The 18,811-nt window shown below is 46.7% G+C and overlaps 2 protein-coding genes across 2 annotated transcripts in view; one reads left to right on the forward strand and one right to left on the reverse strand.

Annotated features, from left to right (window-relative positions):
- LOC121532993 (keratin, type I cytoskeletal 17-like) overlaps positions 1-15,874 on the reverse strand; it is a 29,757-nt gene extending 13,883 nt beyond the window's left edge. Inside the window, exons 1-7 of the mRNA XM_045215454.1 lie at positions 15,566-15,874; positions 13,760-13,888; positions 11,963-12,045; positions 11,576-11,732; positions 11,053-11,214; positions 10,802-10,927; positions 10,339-10,405 (exon numbers count right to left, since the gene is read on the reverse strand). Coding sequence (XP_045071389.1) covers positions 10,339-10,405; positions 10,802-10,927; positions 11,053-11,214; positions 11,576-11,732; positions 11,963-12,045; positions 13,760-13,888; positions 15,566-15,874 — 1,033 coding nt within the window. The remainder of the gene's footprint in view (positions 1-10,338; positions 10,406-10,801; positions 10,928-11,052; positions 11,215-11,575; positions 11,733-11,962; positions 12,046-13,759; positions 13,889-15,565) is intronic.
- A 1,566-nt stretch (positions 15,875-17,440) lies between these two features.
- Positions 17,441-18,475, forward strand: LOC123484757 (UPF0575 protein C19orf67 homolog; the record flags this gene model as incomplete). The annotated part of the gene is made up of 3 exons (XM_045215453.1): positions 17,441-17,575; positions 17,784-17,928; positions 18,296-18,475. Coding segments are annotated over exons 1-3 (414 nt in total), but the record flags the coding sequence as incomplete, so codon positions are not given.
- Positions 18,476-18,811: the final 336 nt, after the last annotated feature.

The raw sequence follows: 18,811 nt of genomic DNA on the forward strand, positions 1-18,811 counted from the left end.
GGAGAAGCGAGGGGGCATGGGCAAGTTGCAGCGGAGGGTGCAGAGCTGGTGGCCGGGGTAATGGTAGCAAAGTGGAAAGCATGGCCAGCCATAGCAAAATGCTTGTTGAAATTCTCGATTATTGTAGATTTATCGGTGGTGACAGTGTTTCCTAGCCTCAGTGGCAGTTGGGAGGAGCTGCTCATATTTTCCATGGACTTTACAGTGTCCCAAAACTTTTTGGAGTTAGTGCTACAGGATGCAAATTTCTGTTTGAAAAAGCTAGCCTTTTGCTTTCCTAACTGATTGTGTATATTGGTTCCTGACTTCCCTAAAAAGTTGCATATCACGGGGGCTGTTCGATGCTAATGCAGTACGCCACAGGATGTTTTTGTCCTGGTCAAGGGCAGTCAAGTCTGAGGAGAACCAGGGGCTATATCTGTTCTTAGTTCTGCATTTTTTGAATGGGGCATGCTTATTTAAGATTGAGAGGAAAGCACTTTTAAAGAACAACCAGGCATCCTCTACTGTCGGAATGAGGTCAATATCCATCCAGGATACCCGGGCCAGGTCAATTAGAAAGGCCTGCTCGCTAAAGTGTTTTAGGGAGCGTTTGACAGTGATGAGGGGTGGTCGTTTGACCGCGGACCCATTACGGACGCAGGCAATAAGGCAGTGATCGCTGAGATCCTGGTTGAAGACAGCGGAGGTGTATTTAGAGGGTGAATTTGTCAGGATGATATCTATGAGGGTGCCCATGTTTACAGATTTAGGGTTGTACCTGGTAGGTTCGTTGATAATTTGTGTGAGATTGAGGGCATCTAGTTTAGATTGTAGGTTGGCCGGGGTGTTAAGCATATCCCAGTTTAGGTCACCAAGCAGTACGAACTCTGAGGATAGATGGGGGGCAATCAGTTCACATATGGTGTCCAGGGCACAGCTCGGGGCTGAGGGGGTCTGTAGCAAGCGGCAACAGAGGGAGACTTATTTCTGGAAAGGTGGATTTTTAGAAGTAGAAGCTCAAACTGTTTGGGCACAGACCTGGATAGTACGATAGAGCTCTGCAGGCTTTCTCTACAGTAGGTCCTCTGTAGCTCAGCTGGTAGAGCACGGCGCTTGTAACGCCAGTGTAGTGGGTTCGATCCCGGGGACCACCCATAAAAATGTATGCACGCATGACTGTAAGTCGCTTTGGATAAAAGCGTCTGCTAAATGGCATATTATTATTAGATTATAGATTGCAACCCCACCCCCTTTGGCAGTTCTGTCGAGACGGAAAATGTTGTAGTTGGGGATGGACATTTCTGAATTTTTGGTGGCCTTCCTAAGCCAGGATTCAGACACTGCTAGAACATCAGGTTTGGCGGAGTGTGCTAACGCAGTGAATAACTCAAACTTAGGGAGGAGGCTTCGAATGTTAACGTGCAAGAAACCAAGGCTTTTACGGTTACAGAAGTCAACAAATGATAACGCCTGGGGAGTAGGAGTGATACTGGGGGCTACAGGGCCTGGGTTAACCTCTACATCACCAGAGGAACAGAGGAGGAGTAGAATAAGAACACGGCTAAATGCTTTAAGTACTGGTCTTCTAGTGCGTTGGGTACAGAGAAAAAAAGGGGCAGATTTCCGGCCATTGTAGAATAGATACAGGGCATTATGTACAGACAAGGATATGGAAGGATATGAGTACAGTAGAGGTAAACCTAAGCGTTGGGTAACGATGAAAGAGATAGCATCACTGGAGGCACCGATTGTATGGGGGGTGGGACAAAGAAGCTATCTAAGGCAGGTTGAGCTGGGCTGGGGGATCTACAGTGAAATAGTACAACAAGAAATAACCGAAACAGCAATAAGCAAGGCATATTGACATGGGAGAGAGGCATAAAGCAATCACAGGTGTTATTCGAGAGAGCTAAGACAACAGCTGGTAATGGCGACAAAGTTTGGGCTGAGGCTAAACATAAACAGGATGCGGTACCGTAAAAAGGAACAGTCCAGCAGGCATCAGCTGTGTAGCTGAGTTATCATAAGGTCCGGTGAACAGCAATAGGAGAGTTTGGAGGTAGTTCGGGGGTTGCTATAGCACTGACGAGCAAGAGGCCACGGCTAGCGTGTGCTAGCGGGCCGGGGCTAGCAGATGGATCTTCCTGGTCGACGTCATAACGGGAAGCCTGTTGTAACCACATCAGACGATTTCGTCGGCAGATCAGTCGTGTTGGATCGGCGGGGCTCTGTGTCAACACTAGGAGGTCCCGTCCGGTTGACAGAGAGGTAGATAGCAGGGAGATGGGCCTGGCTCTAGGCTAGCTCAAGGCTGATTAGCCAACAACAACATCCATTTGGTTGCAGCTAGCTAGCTGCGATGATCCGGTGTTAAAAGTCCAGTAATTCAGTGATTCCGGCAGAAAAAACGATATGTTCTGGGTCGATAACGTGCTGTGCAGACAGTGCAGACTGGCCGATAATAGTCCAGGCTAGAGCTGGCTGGTAGGTAGTACAGGCCACGGACAATGGTGAAAAAACGCTAACGGTGGCTAATAGCAAGTAGCTAGTTAGCTGGCTACTCCCGTCCAGTAGACAGAGCGGTAGATAGCCGGTATATGGGGCTAGCTCAAGGCTAACTGGTGCTTGCTTCGGGGGCAGTGGTGATTAGCCAAACAGCAACATCAATTCGGTTGCAACTAGCTAGTTGCGATCCGGTGTTAATGTCCAGTGATTCAGTTATTCCGGCAAAAAAATTAGATGTTCTGGGTGAAAACCGCTAACGGTGGCTAATAGCAAGTAGCTAGTTAGCTGGCTAGCTAGTTTCAACTGGAGATTCTAGATAAAAGGTAAGTCAATAATAGAATCCGTTCCACATTGGGTGAGGCGGGTTGCAGGATAGTATGTTTTGTAGAAGGATGAAAAGTGTGATAGGGAAATATGTACGAAAAATACAAAAAATACAAAAAACTGGCTATTTACACAGACATACAACAAAGAACACGACCGCACTGATACGCCATCTTGGATATATAATCTCCACCCGGCACATCCAGAAGGGGACTGGCCACCCCTCAGAGCCTGGTTCCTCTCTAGGTTACTTCCTAGATTTCTGCCTTTCTAGGGAGTTTTTCCTAGCCACCGTCCTTCTACATCTGCATTGCTTGCTGTTTGAGGTTTTAGGGTTTCTGTATAGCACTTTGTGACATCTGCTGATGTAAAAAGGGCTTTATAAATACAATTTGATTGATTGATTGATTGTAGTATCTATATGGTCAGCACAGAAAAGTCAAGTCCTCATGCATCAGTGGAGGCTGGTGAGGGGAGGACGGCTCATAGTAATGGCTGGAATGGAATGGTGTCACGGTTTCGGTCGAGGCTGCGCCTTCTCCTTGTTCGGGCAGGCTTCGGCGGTCGTCGTCTCCGGAGTACTAGCTGCCACCGTTCTATGTTTCTATGTTTGATTGGTTTTGTCTGTGTTGCTACACCTGTTCCTTATTAGTGTTTATTAGGTGTCCTATTTAGTTCTCTTGAGTTTGGTCAGGTGTTGTGTGTAATTGTTTCCGTGTCACGTTGTGTGCTAGGTCGACATTTTCTGTTCTCTCTGTATTTTGTGTTTTGAGAGAGAGTTCCGCACTTTGTGCGCCTTAGCATACTTTACTGTTGTGCGTAAAGTTCGCCTGTAGCCTGTTGCCGTGTTTGGCTCATTTTGGACTTTACTAAAGACGCTGTTCGTAACCTCTGTGTGTCCTGCGCCTGATTCTACACCACCTCTACACTCAACCCTGACATAATTACACACCGATCATGGAATCAGTGAAATTATTGAGGAGCGTCTTCGTTGACAGGAGGACAGGATCAATCAAATCGAACACACTCTGGATCGAGTTAAGAACACCCTCCATCGATGGGAGACCAGCGGGGTACCCACGCCTCCACCTACCACACCATCACCATCGATCAGTCCGCCTGTCCAACTTCCGGAACCCAGTGGGATTCGGCTCTCGCTCCCGAGGGCGTACGACGGCACCGCTGCCGGGTGTCAAGGGTTCCTGCTGCAAGTGGAACTCTACCTCGCCACCTTACACCCGGCACCCTCGGGACACGAGAGCATTTCCGCCCTCATCTCCTGTCTCACCGGCAAGGCGTTGGAGTGGGCCAACGCCGAATGGAGGAGAATAGACGCCGCTACCATCACCTATGCGGCGTTCTCCCGCCGCTTCCGTGCAGTGTTTGACCATCCACCAGAGGGGAAGGCGGCGGGGGAGCGTCTATTCTAGCTCCGGCAGGGGATGAGAAGCGCTCAGGAGTTTGCACTGGAGTTCCGGACTCTAGCGGCAGATGCAGGGTGGAATGAGCGGGCCCTCATAGATCACTTCCGCTGCAGTCTCCGGGAGGACGTCCAGCGAGAGTTGGCGTGTAGGGAGACCACGCTTTCGTTTGACCAATTGGTTGACATGGCCATTCGGCTGGACACCCTGCTCGCCACTCGCGGGCGTCCCGGGTGGGGGTCGCCCATTCCACCCTCCAGCGCCTCCGAGCCGAGTCCTATGGAGCTCGGAGGTGCTGGCGCTAGAGAACAGAGGAGAGGGAGCCCGAGGGGGGCCGTCCCCTGCACCAACTGTGGCCGTGGAGGGCACACCGCGGCTAGGTGCTGGGGAGGGTCTCCTGGTGGAAGAGAAGGCAGGCCACGCATTGGGGAGTCCTCCCAGGTGAGTAGGTGCCCCACTTACCCAGAGCTTTCTGTCGTACACATAACTATACCTGTTTGTTTTCCACAGGTTGCACCTCGTTCCCAGCATAAGGCGCTAGTAGATTCAGGCACAGCTGGGAATTTTGTAGATCGTAAATTCTGTGTAGAGTTAGGGATCCCTCTTCTTTCGGTCAATAATCCTTTCCCAGTACATGCCCTAGATAGCCGTCCGTTAGGATCCGGGTTGATTAGGGCGGTCACAGTGCCACTTAGGATGGAGACGCAGGGGGGTCATGAGGAGACGATTCAGCTCTATCTGATCGACTCTCCTGCGTATCCGGTGGTACTGGGGCTTCCCTGGTTGATTACCCATGATCCTACTATTTCGTGGCGAGAGAAGGCTCTTAAGGGGTGGTCTGCCCAGTGTGAGGGGCTATGTCTGGGTGTTTCCGTAGGGGCGACCTCGGTGGAGAGTCCAAACCAAATGCCCGCACTGCACATTCCCTCCGAGTATGAGGATTTAGCACTCGTGTTTAGCAAGACGAGAGCGGCGCGGTTGCCGCCTCATAGACAGGGGGATTGTGCGATAGACCTCCAGGCAGGAGCTGCGCTCCCGCGGAGCCATGTGTATCCTTTGTCACAAGAGGAGAAGAGGGCGATGGAGACATACATTGCCGAGTCTCTGAGACAGGGATACATACGGCCCTCCATTTCGCCCGCGTCCTCGAGCTTCTTTTTTGTGAAGAAGAAGGATGGAGGTTTGCGCCCGTGTATTGATTACCGCGGTCTCAATCAGATTACTGTAAAATATAGTTATCCACTCCCTCTGATTGCGACTATGACGGAGTCATTACACGGGGCACGGTTCTTCACAAAATTGGACCTCAGGAGCGCATATAACTTGGTGCGCACTAGGGAGGGCGATGAATGGAAGACAGCATTTAGTACTACCTCCGGTCATTACGAGTATCTCGTCATGCCATACGGGTTAATGAATGCTCCATCAGTCTTCCAATCCTTTGTAGATGAGATTTTCCGGGACATGCAGGGGCAGGGAGTAGTCGTCTACATAGATGATATTCTGGTGTACAGTTCTACCCGAGCCGAGCATGTAGCCCTGGTGCGCCGAGTGTTGAGGAGGTTGTTGGAGCATGACCTGTATGTCAAGGCAGAGAAATGTCTGTTCTTCCAGGAGTCGGTCTCCTTTTTGGGTTATCAGTTGTCTGCATCAGGGGTGAAGATGGAGGTTGACCGTGTGTCAGCCGTGCGTAATTGGCAAACCCCAACCACGGTTAAAGAGGTGCAGCGGTTCTTGGGTTTTGCGAATTACTACCGGAGATTTATCCGGGGTTTTGGACAGGTGGCAGCTCCCATAACGTCCCTTCTGAAGGGGGGTCCGGTGCGCTTGCGGTGGTCAGCTGAGGCGGACAGGGCCTTTTGGAGACTGAAGGACCTGTTTACCTCGGCTCGGTGCTGGCGCACCCGGATCCCGCTTTACCATTCCAAGTGGAGGTGGACGCGTCTGAAGCCGGTATCGGGGCCGTTCTCTCACAACGGTCCGGCACACCACCTAAACTCCGCCCCCTGTGCTTTTTATTCGAAGAAGCTCAGTCCGGCGGAGCGTAATTATGACGTAGGGGACAGGGAGTTGTTAGCCGTGGTACAAGCCCTAAAGGTGTGGAGGCATTGGCTTGAGGGGGCTCAACACCCTTTTCTCATTTTGACTGACCACCGTAACCTGGAATACATTCGGGCAGCTAGGAGACTGAATCCTCGCCAGGCTCGGTGGACTATGTTTTAGCCCGGTTCGTGTTTAAGATCACTTACATCCCTGGGTCCCAGAACGGGAAGGCAGATGCCCTGTCTCGGCGGTATGACACGGAGGAGAGGTCCGTAGAGCCCACTCCCATACTACCTAAGTCTTGTCTGGTTGCACCGGTGGTATGGGAGGTCGATACGGAGATCGAGCGGGCGTTGCGCACCGACCCTAGCCCTCCACAGTGTCCGGTGGGTCGGACGTACGTCCCGCTCGAGGTCCGGGATCGACTCCTTTATTGGGCTCACACGTCACCCTCCTCTGGGCATCCAGGTATTGGCCGGACAGTGCACTGCCTTAGCACAAAGTACTGGTGGCCAACGTTAGCCAGGGATGTGAGGATTTATGTCTCCTCCTGCTCGGTGTGTGCCCAGTGTAAGGCGCCCAGACACTTGCCCAGGGGTAAGTTACAACCCCTGCCCGTTCCACAACGACCCTGGTCTCACCTCTCGGTGGATTTTGTTACAGACCTTCCCCCCTCCCAGGGGAATACCACCATCCTGGTCGTTGTGGATCGGTTCTCGAAGGCCTGTTTTCTCCTTCCCATGCCGGGTCTTCCCACTGCCCTACAGACCGCTGAGGCTCTATTTACCCACGTCTTCCGGCATTACGGGGTACCCGAGGATATAGTGTCTGATCGAGGCCCCCATTTTACCTCCAGAGTTTGGAGAGCGTTTATGGAACGGTTGGGGGTTTCGGTGAGCCTTACCTCGGGTTACCACCCGGAGAGTAATGGGCAGGTCGAACGTGTCAACCAGGATGTGGGTAGGTTTCTGAGGTCGTATTGCCAGGGCCGGCCGGAGGAGTGGGCGAGATATGTTCCCTGGGCAGAGATGGCACAGAACTCTCTCCGCCACTCCTCCACTAAACTAACCCCTTTCCAGTGTGTGTTAGGGTACCAGCCGGTTCTGGCACCTTGGCATGAGAGCCAGATCGAGGCCCCTGCGGTGGATGAGTGGGTGCGGCGCTCGGAGGAGACGTGGAACGCTGCACACGTCCACCTGCAGCGGGCCATCCGTCGACATAAGACGAGCGCCGATCTCCACCACAGTGAGGGGCCAGTGTACGCACCTGGAGATCGAGTCTGGCTCTCGACCAGAAACCTGCCCCTCCGCCTGCCCTGCCGGAAGCTGGGTCGGCGGTTTGTGGGGCCGTTTAAAGTCCTGAGGAGATTGAACGAGGTGTGTTACAGGTTACAACTGCCCATTGATTACAAGAATATTAACCCCTCGTTCCATGTGTCTCTCCTCAGGCCGGTGGTAGCTGGTCCACTCCAGGACTATGAGATAGAAGAGACTCCTCCGCCCCCGTTGGACATCGAGGGGGCTCCGGCGTACACTGTTCGGTCCATCCTAGATTCGAGACGCCGGATGGGGGGTCTCCAATATCTCGTGGAGTGGGAGGGGTACGGCCCGGAGGAGCGGTGCTGGGTGCCGAGGAGGGACATCCTAGACCCGTCTCTGCTGACCGAGTTCCATCGTGGTCATCCCACGCGCCCTGCTCCGCGTCTTCCTGGTCGTCCCCGAGGCCGGGGTCGGCGCACGGCTGGGGCCGCGCGTCAAGGGGGGGGTACTGTCACGGTTTCGGCCGAGGCTGCGCCTTCTCCTTGTTCGGGCAGGCTTCGGCGGTCGTCGTCTCCGGAGTACTAGCTGCCACCGTTCTATGTTTCTATGTTTGATTGGTTTTGTCTGTGTTGCTACACCTGTTCCTTATTAGTGTTTATTCGGTGTCCTATTTAGTTCTCTTGAGTTTGGTCAGGTGTTGTGTGTAATTGTTTCCGTGTCACGTTGTGTGCTAGGTCGACATTTTCTGTTCTCTCTGTATTTTGTGTTTTGAGAGAGAGTTCCGCACTTTGTGCGCCTTAGCATACTTTACTGTTGTGCGTAAAGTTCGCCTGTAGCCTGTTGCCGTGTTTGGCTCATTTTGGACTTTACTAAAGACGCTGTTCGTAACCTCTGTGTGTCCTGCGCATGATTCTACACCACCTCTACACTCAACCCTGACAAATGGATTCAATGAAAGGTTAGCAAACATATGGAAACCATGTGCTTGATACCATGACATTCATTCTGTTTCAGCCGGTACTATGAGCCATCCTCTGATTTAAATTGACACTAGCCACCACTGCTATGTAAAAGTAATTGGCAGATCTGAAGTAGTTTCAAGTAACAATGGCTTTTCTACTACTTACTTAAACTGCATACTATTTAGAATGCACTGCTTAGTAAAAACGAATGCAGTACGCAACTAATATCAACATACTATGCTCATCCATGCTGCGAAGGCGTCATCTAATGATCAGTTGCTTCGAATCCTGTGGTGAATTATTATTAATGAACTGTAGAGTTTAATGGACTATGAGGTAGAACTGGGTTAATCAAGAGCATAAAGTTTGAATTCTTTGTTACTGGGCCAGGAATTGTATTGGGTCATTTAATTTCACTGTGTGGGTGAGTAGAGAGGGATTCTGCCCTAGGGTCAGATTGCTTGCTCTTACATTTACATTTACATTTTAGTCATTTAGCAGACGCTCTTATCCAGAGCGACTTACAGGAGCAATTAGGGTTAAGTGCCTTGCTCAAGGGCACATTTACGTCATTTAGCAGACGCTCTAGTCCAGAGCGACTCACAAGTTGATGCATTCACCCTATAGCCAGTGGGATAACCACTTTACAATTATTATTTATTTTTTTTATTATTTTTTATTTTGGGGGGGGGTAGAAGGATTACTTTATCCTATCCCAGGTATTCCTTAAAGAGGTGGGGTTTCAAATGTCTCCGGAAGGTGGTGAGTGACTCCGCTGTCCTGGCGTCGTGAGGGAGCTTGTTCCACCATTGGGGTGCCAGAGCAGCGAACAGTTTTGACTGGGCTGAGCGGGAGCTATGCTTCCGCAGAGGAAGTGGAGCCAGCAGGCCAGAGGTGGGAATATTCGAGCATCATGTAGAAGCCTAAACCTATCGTTGTTACATCGAACTGGGTGAATGGAATATGAATGACAGTCGTCCAATATGCTGTAATAGAAATAAGGCCATGCTCGTTAAAAAAATTGTCGTCCTCCCTCATCTTAAACGGCACCGACCTCCACTGCTGTAAAGATGTTTCTTTCAGCTTTTTAGAGGACAACAACACACCCTCAATTATGATATCAGTGTCCTGAAATGCATTGACATCTAGATTTTATCAACAGCCAAATGGATCATGTCGCGTAAACCTACAGAAAATGAACTTTAAACCCGTCATAGAGTACAGAGAACATACATTGCTTGTGATCCTGTGAGTTTACAATGGAGCTAAAATAGCTTTATAATGGCTGATGACGCAAGTAATATTTTCCCTGATGTCACTTATGTAACTGTAATAATCAGTTTCCACTTTTAATTGGGCTGGCCAAAGATGTTTAAATGAGAGAAATGCCACCTGGTGGCAACGAATGGAAGAACGGGAAAAACACATTCTATAAATAATTTTCTATTTGCCATATGATAGAGCCATTTAAAAGTTATAAGGTAACATGAGTAAATTACATCAGTTATCATTCAGCTGATGCAATCCTGCCAGAAGGGAAATATAACAATATGCAACCATGACCATATATATAGAGACGAGGCTTGAACCCCCGTTTGCAGGGGTATGTGTGGTCCATTACCACTTCACCAGATCCCGGAACTATTTGGCCTTCTCAGTTTATATCCTGGACCTTCTCATCAACTGAGGTGGACACACGCTTCTGAATGTGTGGGTTGTACTCTGTGGAAAGAGACACAAAACAGGAATTCATTAATTAATTAATTGTGCGTATGATGGGTAACAACACTTGATTCTTTCACTGATTCATTCATTTGATTAATTATTCTCCTGCTTGCTCACCTTCCACCACTTCCTGGACGTGTTGTACTTCCTGGACCTTCTCAACCATGGTCACTTTCCTGACCTCCTGTCGGGTCTCCTATGAACCTGCAGCTGGCTCAGCTGGGAGCCGTAGCGACCATTTATATCAGTGACGCTCTGCTCCAGGTACCCCTTCTAGGAATGTGTTTATGTTTGTAAAGGATGAAGAAGATGGATAAGGAAGAAAGGAGAGGGTAGTAGAAATTGATGAACAGGGAGATGAAGAAGGGTAGAGATAGTTAGATTGGTGCACATAAAGAAGTTAGAACACCTTGACATTACACAACAGTGGAGGTCTGAAAACATCTAACAAACGTTGATTTTGGACTGTAATGTTCCTTTAAGACATAAAGGAATTCCATTTTTTAGGAACAGAGATAGGGTAAAGACAAATGCTATATGTTTAGGGATGCTGATTCACTAAGATGGTTTGACATCATACCTGAGTGAGCAGGCCATGCAGTTCAATCTCCAGGCTCTGGAAGGTCCTCTTCAGGTCGGTCACCTGAGACTGAGAGGTCTTGACCTCCGTGGTGCTGGTGGTGATCTGGTTCTGAAGCACCTCCACCTGACACACACAAACACACACACATAATTTTAGTCAAAAGTATAGTACCACTTCACTAAACACATTTAGGGACCCAGGCCCACACACTTTGAGGACCCCTGTCCTATTTTCAGAGGTTGTTTCACCTTGCTCTCGAACCACTTGGCAGCATCTCTCTGGTTCTTCTCCACCATGCCCTCATACTGGGTCCTCATCTCCTCCAGCACCTTGCTCATGTCCACTGAGGAAGAATAGTCCATCTCCACATTCACAGCACCACACTGCTGTGTCCGCATCAAATGCATCTCCTAACAACAGGAAAAGGGGGACAAATTGTGTCAAAATACCTGGGATTTGTAGTTTACTTATACACAGGGAAGGCTAAAAGTACCTGAAAACAATGAGTTACTGTATATTTGAGTACTAATGACATTGAATTTGCCCTAGATTTGTTGTGGTTGAGTTTTGCCCCCTTGTGGCCAAACATGGAAAGGTCTCAAACCCACTGAGAATTAATAAATACATTCAAGTGCAAAAACATTGCAAAAACTACAGGGGGAGCCAAGGTGTCCAAATGAAAAAACCACGTGGCTGTCCTGGCACATTGACACTTCAGCCAACAGCACAAGCGTTAAGACTTGAGTGTGTGAGGAGAATTGAGGAGGTTACCTCCTCATGGTTCTTCCTGAGGTAGACCAGCTCCTCCTTCAGCCCATCAATCTGCATCTCAAGGTCTCCTCTGGCATGCGTAAAGCTGTCTAGGACTCCTCTCAGACGAGCCACATCCCCTTCCATCGTCATACGCATGTTAGCCTCCTTCTCTAACCTATACGGGTTGAGGAGAGGAGAGAGCTTGATTAGTTCCTTCTCACAACAAACCAAGATACAAATTGCCCAACCATAAACTGATCCATAGCTCCTGCCTACCCCCATAAGCATTTTTGTAGATCTGGGAGGATTGGATGTACTCAATCTCAAACCTATAGGCCAAGAGCTACAAACAGAAACAGTACACTCACAGAAGCTGTGTACAGTACAGAGAGGAAGTGCACCTACTTCATCTTGAAGTCATCAGCTGCAAGTCTGGCTTTATCCACACACAGGATCATCTGAGAGTTCTCCATAGACCTGGCATGGATCTAGGAACAGGAGGACAGCCACAGTCAATGGAATGTAATAACAGTGTCAACTATGTATGGGATATAATGTGTTTAGATCAGCAGATCTGGGTCATATCTATTGTTCATTCATATACAACAAGGCACAGTTTTTCGACAATCAACAAAATAAATACTGAGACAATAGAAATTACACCTCTAATCTATCACTTAGATTAGAGGAAAGTATTCAGACCCCATTACTTTTTCCACATTTTGTTACGTTACAGCCTTATTCTAAAATTGATTGAATAAATAAAACATCCTCAGCAATCTACACACAATACCGCATAATGACAAAGCTAAAACAGGTTTTTGGAAATTTTTGCACATCTATTAAAAACAAAAAAACAGAAATACCTTATTTGCATAAGTATTCAGACCCTTTGCTATGAGACTCGAATTTGAGCTCAGGTGTATTCTGTTTCCATTGATCTTCCTTGAAATGTTTCTACAACTTGATTGGAGTCCACCTGTGGTAAAAAAAAAATGGATTGGACATGATTTGGAAAGGCCCAAACCTGTTTATATGAGGTCCCACAGTTGACAGTGTATGTCAGAGCAAAAACCAAGCCATGAGGTCAAAGGTATTGTCCGTAGGGCTCCGAGACAGGATTGTGTCGAGGCAAAAATCTGGGGAAGGGTATCAAAAGATGTCTGCAGCATTGAAGGTCCCAAAGAACAGAGTGGCCTCCATCATTCTTAAGTGGAAGAAGTTTGGAACCACCAAGACTCTTCCTAGAGCTGGCCACCCGGCCAAACTGACCAATCGGGGGAGAAGGGCCTTGGTCAGGGAGGTGAGCAAGAACCCGATGGTCACTCTGACAGAGCTTCAGAGTTCCTCTGTGGAGATGGGAGAACCTTCCAGAAGGACAACCATCTCTGCAGCACTCCACCAACCAGGCCTTTATGGTACTGTGGCCAGACGGAAGCCACTCCTCAGTAAAAGCCACATGAAACCCCGCTTGGAGTTTTCCAAAAGGCACCTAAAGACACTCAGACCATAAGAAACAAGATTCTCTGATCTGATCTTTGGCCTGAATGCCAAGCGTCACATTTGGAGGAAACCTGGCACCATCCCTACGTTAAAGCATGGTGGTGGCAGCATCATGCTGTGGGGATGTTTTTCAGCGGCAGGGACTGGGAGTCTAGTCAGGATCGAGGCAAAGATGAACGGAGCAAAGTACAGAGAGATCCTTGATGAAAACCTGCTCCAGAGTGCTCAGGACCTCAGACTGGGTCGAAGGTTCACCTTCCAACAGGACAACGACCCTAAGCACGCAGCCAAGACAATGCAGGAGTGGCTTCGGGACAAGTCTCAGAATGTCCTTGAGTGGCCCAACCAGAGCCCGGATTTGAACCCGATCGAACATCTCTGGAGAGACCTGAAAATAGCTGTGCAGTAACGCTCCCCATCCAACCTGACAGAGCTTATGAGGATCTGCAGCGAGGAATGGGAGAAACTCCCCAAATACAGGTGTGCCAAGCTTGTAGCGTCATACCCAAGAAGACTGAGGCTGTAATTGCTGCCAAAGGTGCTTCAACAAAGTACTGAGTAAAGGGTCTGAATACTTATGTAAATGTGATATTTCCGTTTTTTTATTTTTATAAATTTGATAAAATATGTAAACAATGTTGATTCAACCAGTGTGTGCCCAGTGGGTTGCTACATTAAAACTACATTTCCCAGAAGTACCTTGTTGCGGATGTCTGCGATGGTGGCATAGAACCCACTGAGGTCCTTCTTGTGAGTCGGTGATCTCATCTCGTAGAACTCTTTGATCTGCAGCTCCAACTTGCTATTGGCTGCCTCTAGAGAGTGCACCTGTGTACACAGGGAGTGGAGGGAATCAGTTCAGTTCATGTGTCTATCCGAAATAGGACCTATGGGTGCCATTTGGGGCGCATCCCATCACGTTATGTGAATCAGTGCACTCCCATAACATAATCCCCAACATAATGGAATTGAAAAAAAATGATCAAATCCTGCTATGTAATTGTCCTCATTATGTATTTAGGAACGTGTGTTTATAATAGTAATACAGGTGTGTCTTTTAATAATAATAAGACTTATCCTTGGAGATTTACAGGTTAGTGGAGGGTATCAGTTCAGTTCATGGGTCTATCAGAAATGGCACACTATTCCCTATATAGAGCAATATTTTTGACCAGAGCCCTATGGGCCCTGTTGTGCACTACATAGGGAATAGGGTGCCATTTGGGGCACATGCCATCATGTTATGTGAATCTGCACATTCCCATTAGATAATCCCCAACATAATGGAATTGAAAATAAATGATAAAATCCTGCTGTCATTGTCCTCATCAGTGGTGTAAAGTACTTCAGTAAAAATACTTTAAAGTACTTCTTAAGTAGGTTTTTTGGGTATCTGTACTTTACTTTACTATTTATATTTTTGACAACTGTTACTTTTACTCAACTACATTCTTAAAGAAAATAATGTACTTTTTACTCCATACATTTTCCCTGACACCCAAAAGTACTCATTACACTTTGAATGCTTAGCAGAACAGGAAAATGGTCCAATTTACACTCTTATAAAGAGAACATCCCTGGTCGTCCCTACACAAATGCTTTGCTTGTAAATTATGTCAGAGTGTTGGAGTGTGCCCCTGGCAATCGGCACAAACATTAAAATAAATAATTGTGCCGTCTGGGTTGTGAAATTATTTTATTTTTTTGATACTTAAGTATTTTTGAGCAATTACATTTACTATTTGATACTTAAGTATATTTAAAGCCAAAGACTTTTGGACTTTTACTCAGGTAGTATTTTACTGGGTGACTTTCACTTTTACCTCAGTCATTTTCTATTAAGGTATCTTTACCTTTACTCAAGTATGATAATTGGGTAGTTTTTCCACCACTGGTCCTCATTATGTATTTAGGAATGTGTTTATAATAGTAATACAGGTGTGTCTTTTAATAATATTGAGACTTCTCCTTGAAGCTTTATAGGTTACTGTTTCTTCTCAATAGCAATTTTACAATTAGAAAAGTTAATGATGGAATAAATCGTTTAAAAAAAGTTAAAAATTAAGTAAAAGGGGTTTTATATGTATGTATATATATATATATATATATATATATATATATTTATGGGGTGAATTTACTGTAGACTACTGCATTATCACATTTAATTTAACATTGTGGATCATATTCATGAAAGGGGTTATTAAAAAAAAAAAAAAGGATATATTTATGGGGCCAATTTACTGTAGCCTACTGCATTATCACATTTAATTGAACATTGTGGATAGTATTGATAAAAGGGATTATTTAAAACAAAAATGCTTTATAACAAAGATTGAAGATAATTTGCTCATTAAAAAAATCTGTATCATCGAATATGTAGTATTTTCAAAAGAGTTATCACTCTCTCTTGTCTGTCGGTCTCCACGCTCATAATCTGGGACGTGCATAATATCGCGCAGCGCGCGTAGCGTAATCGCCGTCCACATCCCCGTCACTCTTCCTTACCTTTTCCAGGTAGGTGGCCAAACGGTCGTTCAGATTCTGCATGGTATGCTTCTCGTTGGCGCTGAAAGTGATCTGGCCTGGCCAGTCCATAGAGAAAGAGGATTGAGAGATACGGGTGCCGTATCCCCCCACACCTCCGTATACACTCGGCGCGCGACTGCTCCCAAGAGATGACACGCTCATACGGGACCTACCGCTTCCCAAACCGTTGGAAAACTGCATCCCACCGGTAGAACTGAGGCCACTCGAACCGACACCGCTACATGAGCTGTAGCTACGGCTACTATTGCGACTGGCTACAATAGACATGGCGAGAGATAGTCTGGCGATGCGTCCTGGGAGGTTAAAGTGCGTTCTTCCGAGTGTGAGGCGACATGTAAAATACCCCCTTTTGTGTCCTCGAGTTTCTTATACAGTTGGATTAAGCATGATTGACTACGTCACCACTATTCCTTGGAATGAAAGTATATCTAATTGTTTTGTTAAGTAGGTGGGTAAAGGCAACAACTATGTAACAAGAGACATCAAGTCACTAAGGACTTTAAGGGAAATTAATTGTTCAGTAAAGGTTGTGGTTTATGAAGGGCAGTGTGTTTGACAGGTATAGACTGACAAATCAGACAGGTTGAGATTCTCTGGAAATTCACTGGATGTGTTTTGTAAAGCTGACATTCCATGGTTTCAGACAAACATTTTCAATTACATTTTGGTTTGTTTACTGAAATTGGCAATGTTTTTAATATATTTCAATATATAATTGGCAATGATTTGTAGGCTAAATATTGTATTTGTTATGTTATTATTTTAACAAACAAAAATGTTACACCAAGTCACTCTTCTTTTTTTTGTCATTTAGCAGACGCTCTTATCCAGAGCGACTAGGGTTAAGTGCCTTGCTCAAGGGCACATCGACAGATTTTTCACCTTGTCGGCTCGGGGATTTGAACCAGCGACCTTTCGGTTACTGGCACTACGCTCTTAACCACTAAAGAATGCCCCTACGCTCTTAACCATTTATGACAATGGTGTAAGATATATGGTCTTTTTTTTAAACATTTTGCAATCATTTATTTATTAGTCTTCCTAGGCAGAAGGGTTGTCTATCTCCAATTATGTATATAAATAAGCCCACATAATTGTCAAGAGGTTTTGTGCATGTTTCGGCCAGCAGAGGGGTCCGCTCGCTCTAGTGGTTGCTTCACACGCTCTCGTAGTAGTAGTTCTCGCGCTAGGCTAGCCTGCAGACAGACTAAATCAGTTGAGACGGGACCGAGCGTCAGCTATAGATGCCAAGGGAAAGAGGAGACGGAGAGAGGTTGAGAACCATACTTGTCAAGTCCTGGACTGACCGTGGGACCGGAACGTCCATGGCGCTGCACATGAGCTCTTCACAAGCATTCAGAGGATTGGGGAAAGTGGCGTAGGTGTCGCTTAGTTAGCTAATAGCTAACTATCCTCAATTCATGAAAATACTGGCTCAGAAAGTTGTAACTTGTAAAGTGTTCAATTAATACACAACACACAAGAAACCCGTGTCTTATAGTGCAGTTGCTAGCTATCTGACAAGCTAAAGCTAGCTAGCTAATGAAGGATTTCGAGGAGGTGTCAACCTAAGCAAACTCACCAGAAAGCCAGGTCACATAGGAAGAAAGCATGGAACGGGGGAGACGAAAAATAATCCTGAATCATCACCAGACACAGGTGACTTTCTGTCAAAATGCATAGGTAGCTTAATAATTATGTAGACGAAAAAACGTGCTAACTCTGCTAGTCAAACTCAAATCAGCAAATTATTTCCCGCAATTTCTCAGAAAATGTGGAGCATTTAGAGGATCGTGCTTTGGCGCCCTCATGTGGCGATCAAAGGCACAGCACAGGGGATGCGGCTTGGAAGTCCACGTCCTCATGCCATGACATCAACATGATGGATCAGAAGCTCAGACCCATTGAACAGCAACTCCAGTACCTGCTGAATAAGGCGGATGAGTTTCAGGCACATCTTTTATACAGGTAACGTTAGAGTCAGTTAGGAAAGTTGTTAATGTAGTCTAAGATAATGAAAGGTAAAGGTTAGGTGAGTCAATGATTAGTGCACCTAAACTATACAATTGCATCTAGTGGTGTTTCAAGTTATTATTTATTATTTATCAAAAGGATTAAAGTAATACATAATGAATCCCTGTCCTGTGACATAACCATGTGTGTGTGTTGTCTGCAGACGTGACAATCTGCAAAAGGAAAACTTTGCTCGTGTGGTGCCTACTTTCCTGCGGACCTGTCAGCCCTACTTCACTTACCTGGAGTCGACCGCTCGCAGCTCCCTGCCCCAGCGCACGCCTCTGCCCGTGTACATCCGCTCACGAGTAAGAGCCTTTCGAAACACAATCCTACTCACCTGAATCCGGGTAGGACAAAACTGTCCCTCTTTATTGACAAGTGTTGCTGAATCGCCTCTCTATCCTCAATTCATGCAGCTTGGTTGGAAAGTGAGGTAGCGGCAGTGATCCCTTCCCTTTGCACTGTTTATTGATATTAAATGTATTCTACACTTCACACAAACATAAATGTCTCTGTGAATCAACTCTGGTCAAGAATAAAGGCTTATGAGAGGTTTGAGAAATAATAGAGAAAAATCAAGAGATGCTCTAAACTGAGAGTGGTGTGTATTGAGTAATTGTGTGTATTTGTCTGTCTGTCTGTCTGTATTTATGTGTTTGTCCATCTCTCCAGTTGTTAGACTTCTCCCAGCAGCTGTGTGCGAGGCTGGAGCAGCTGGTCTTGACCTACGCCTCCTTTGACTTTCTCTCTCTGGAGGAGGCTGAGCCGGCCAGGTGCTGTGCTTACCAGAAGAGGCTGGTGGGAGGAGCTATAGGACGGCCTCATTGTAATGTCTGGAGTAGAGTAAATGGAATGGAGTCAAATATGTGGTTTTCATATGTTTGATGTGTGTTATACCATTTAATTTATTCCATTCCAGCCATTACAATGAGCCCGTCCTCATAGCTCCTCCCACCAGCCTCCTCTGGTACTTACACCATAACATCTGAAGGCAGTGAGCCACTAAACACACACATAGGCACATACAGACGCATAGCGCCGCTGTCGGGTGAAAACCTCATCTCCAAAACAGACACTTTTCAGGAAATTGAAAAAAACTCCCATATTAGACTATTTTTAACGAACTTACAATTTCGGAATTTCAGAAGCTATTTTGAATATATTTTCTACAACTACTCTCGGCGGGTC

Source organism: Coregonus clupeaformis, unplaced genomic scaffold (genome assembly GCF_020615455.1).
Source record: "Coregonus clupeaformis isolate EN_2021a unplaced genomic scaffold, ASM2061545v1 scaf0443, whole genome shotgun sequence".
NCBI lineage: Eukaryota > Metazoa > Chordata > Actinopteri > Salmoniformes > Salmonidae > Coregonus > Coregonus clupeaformis.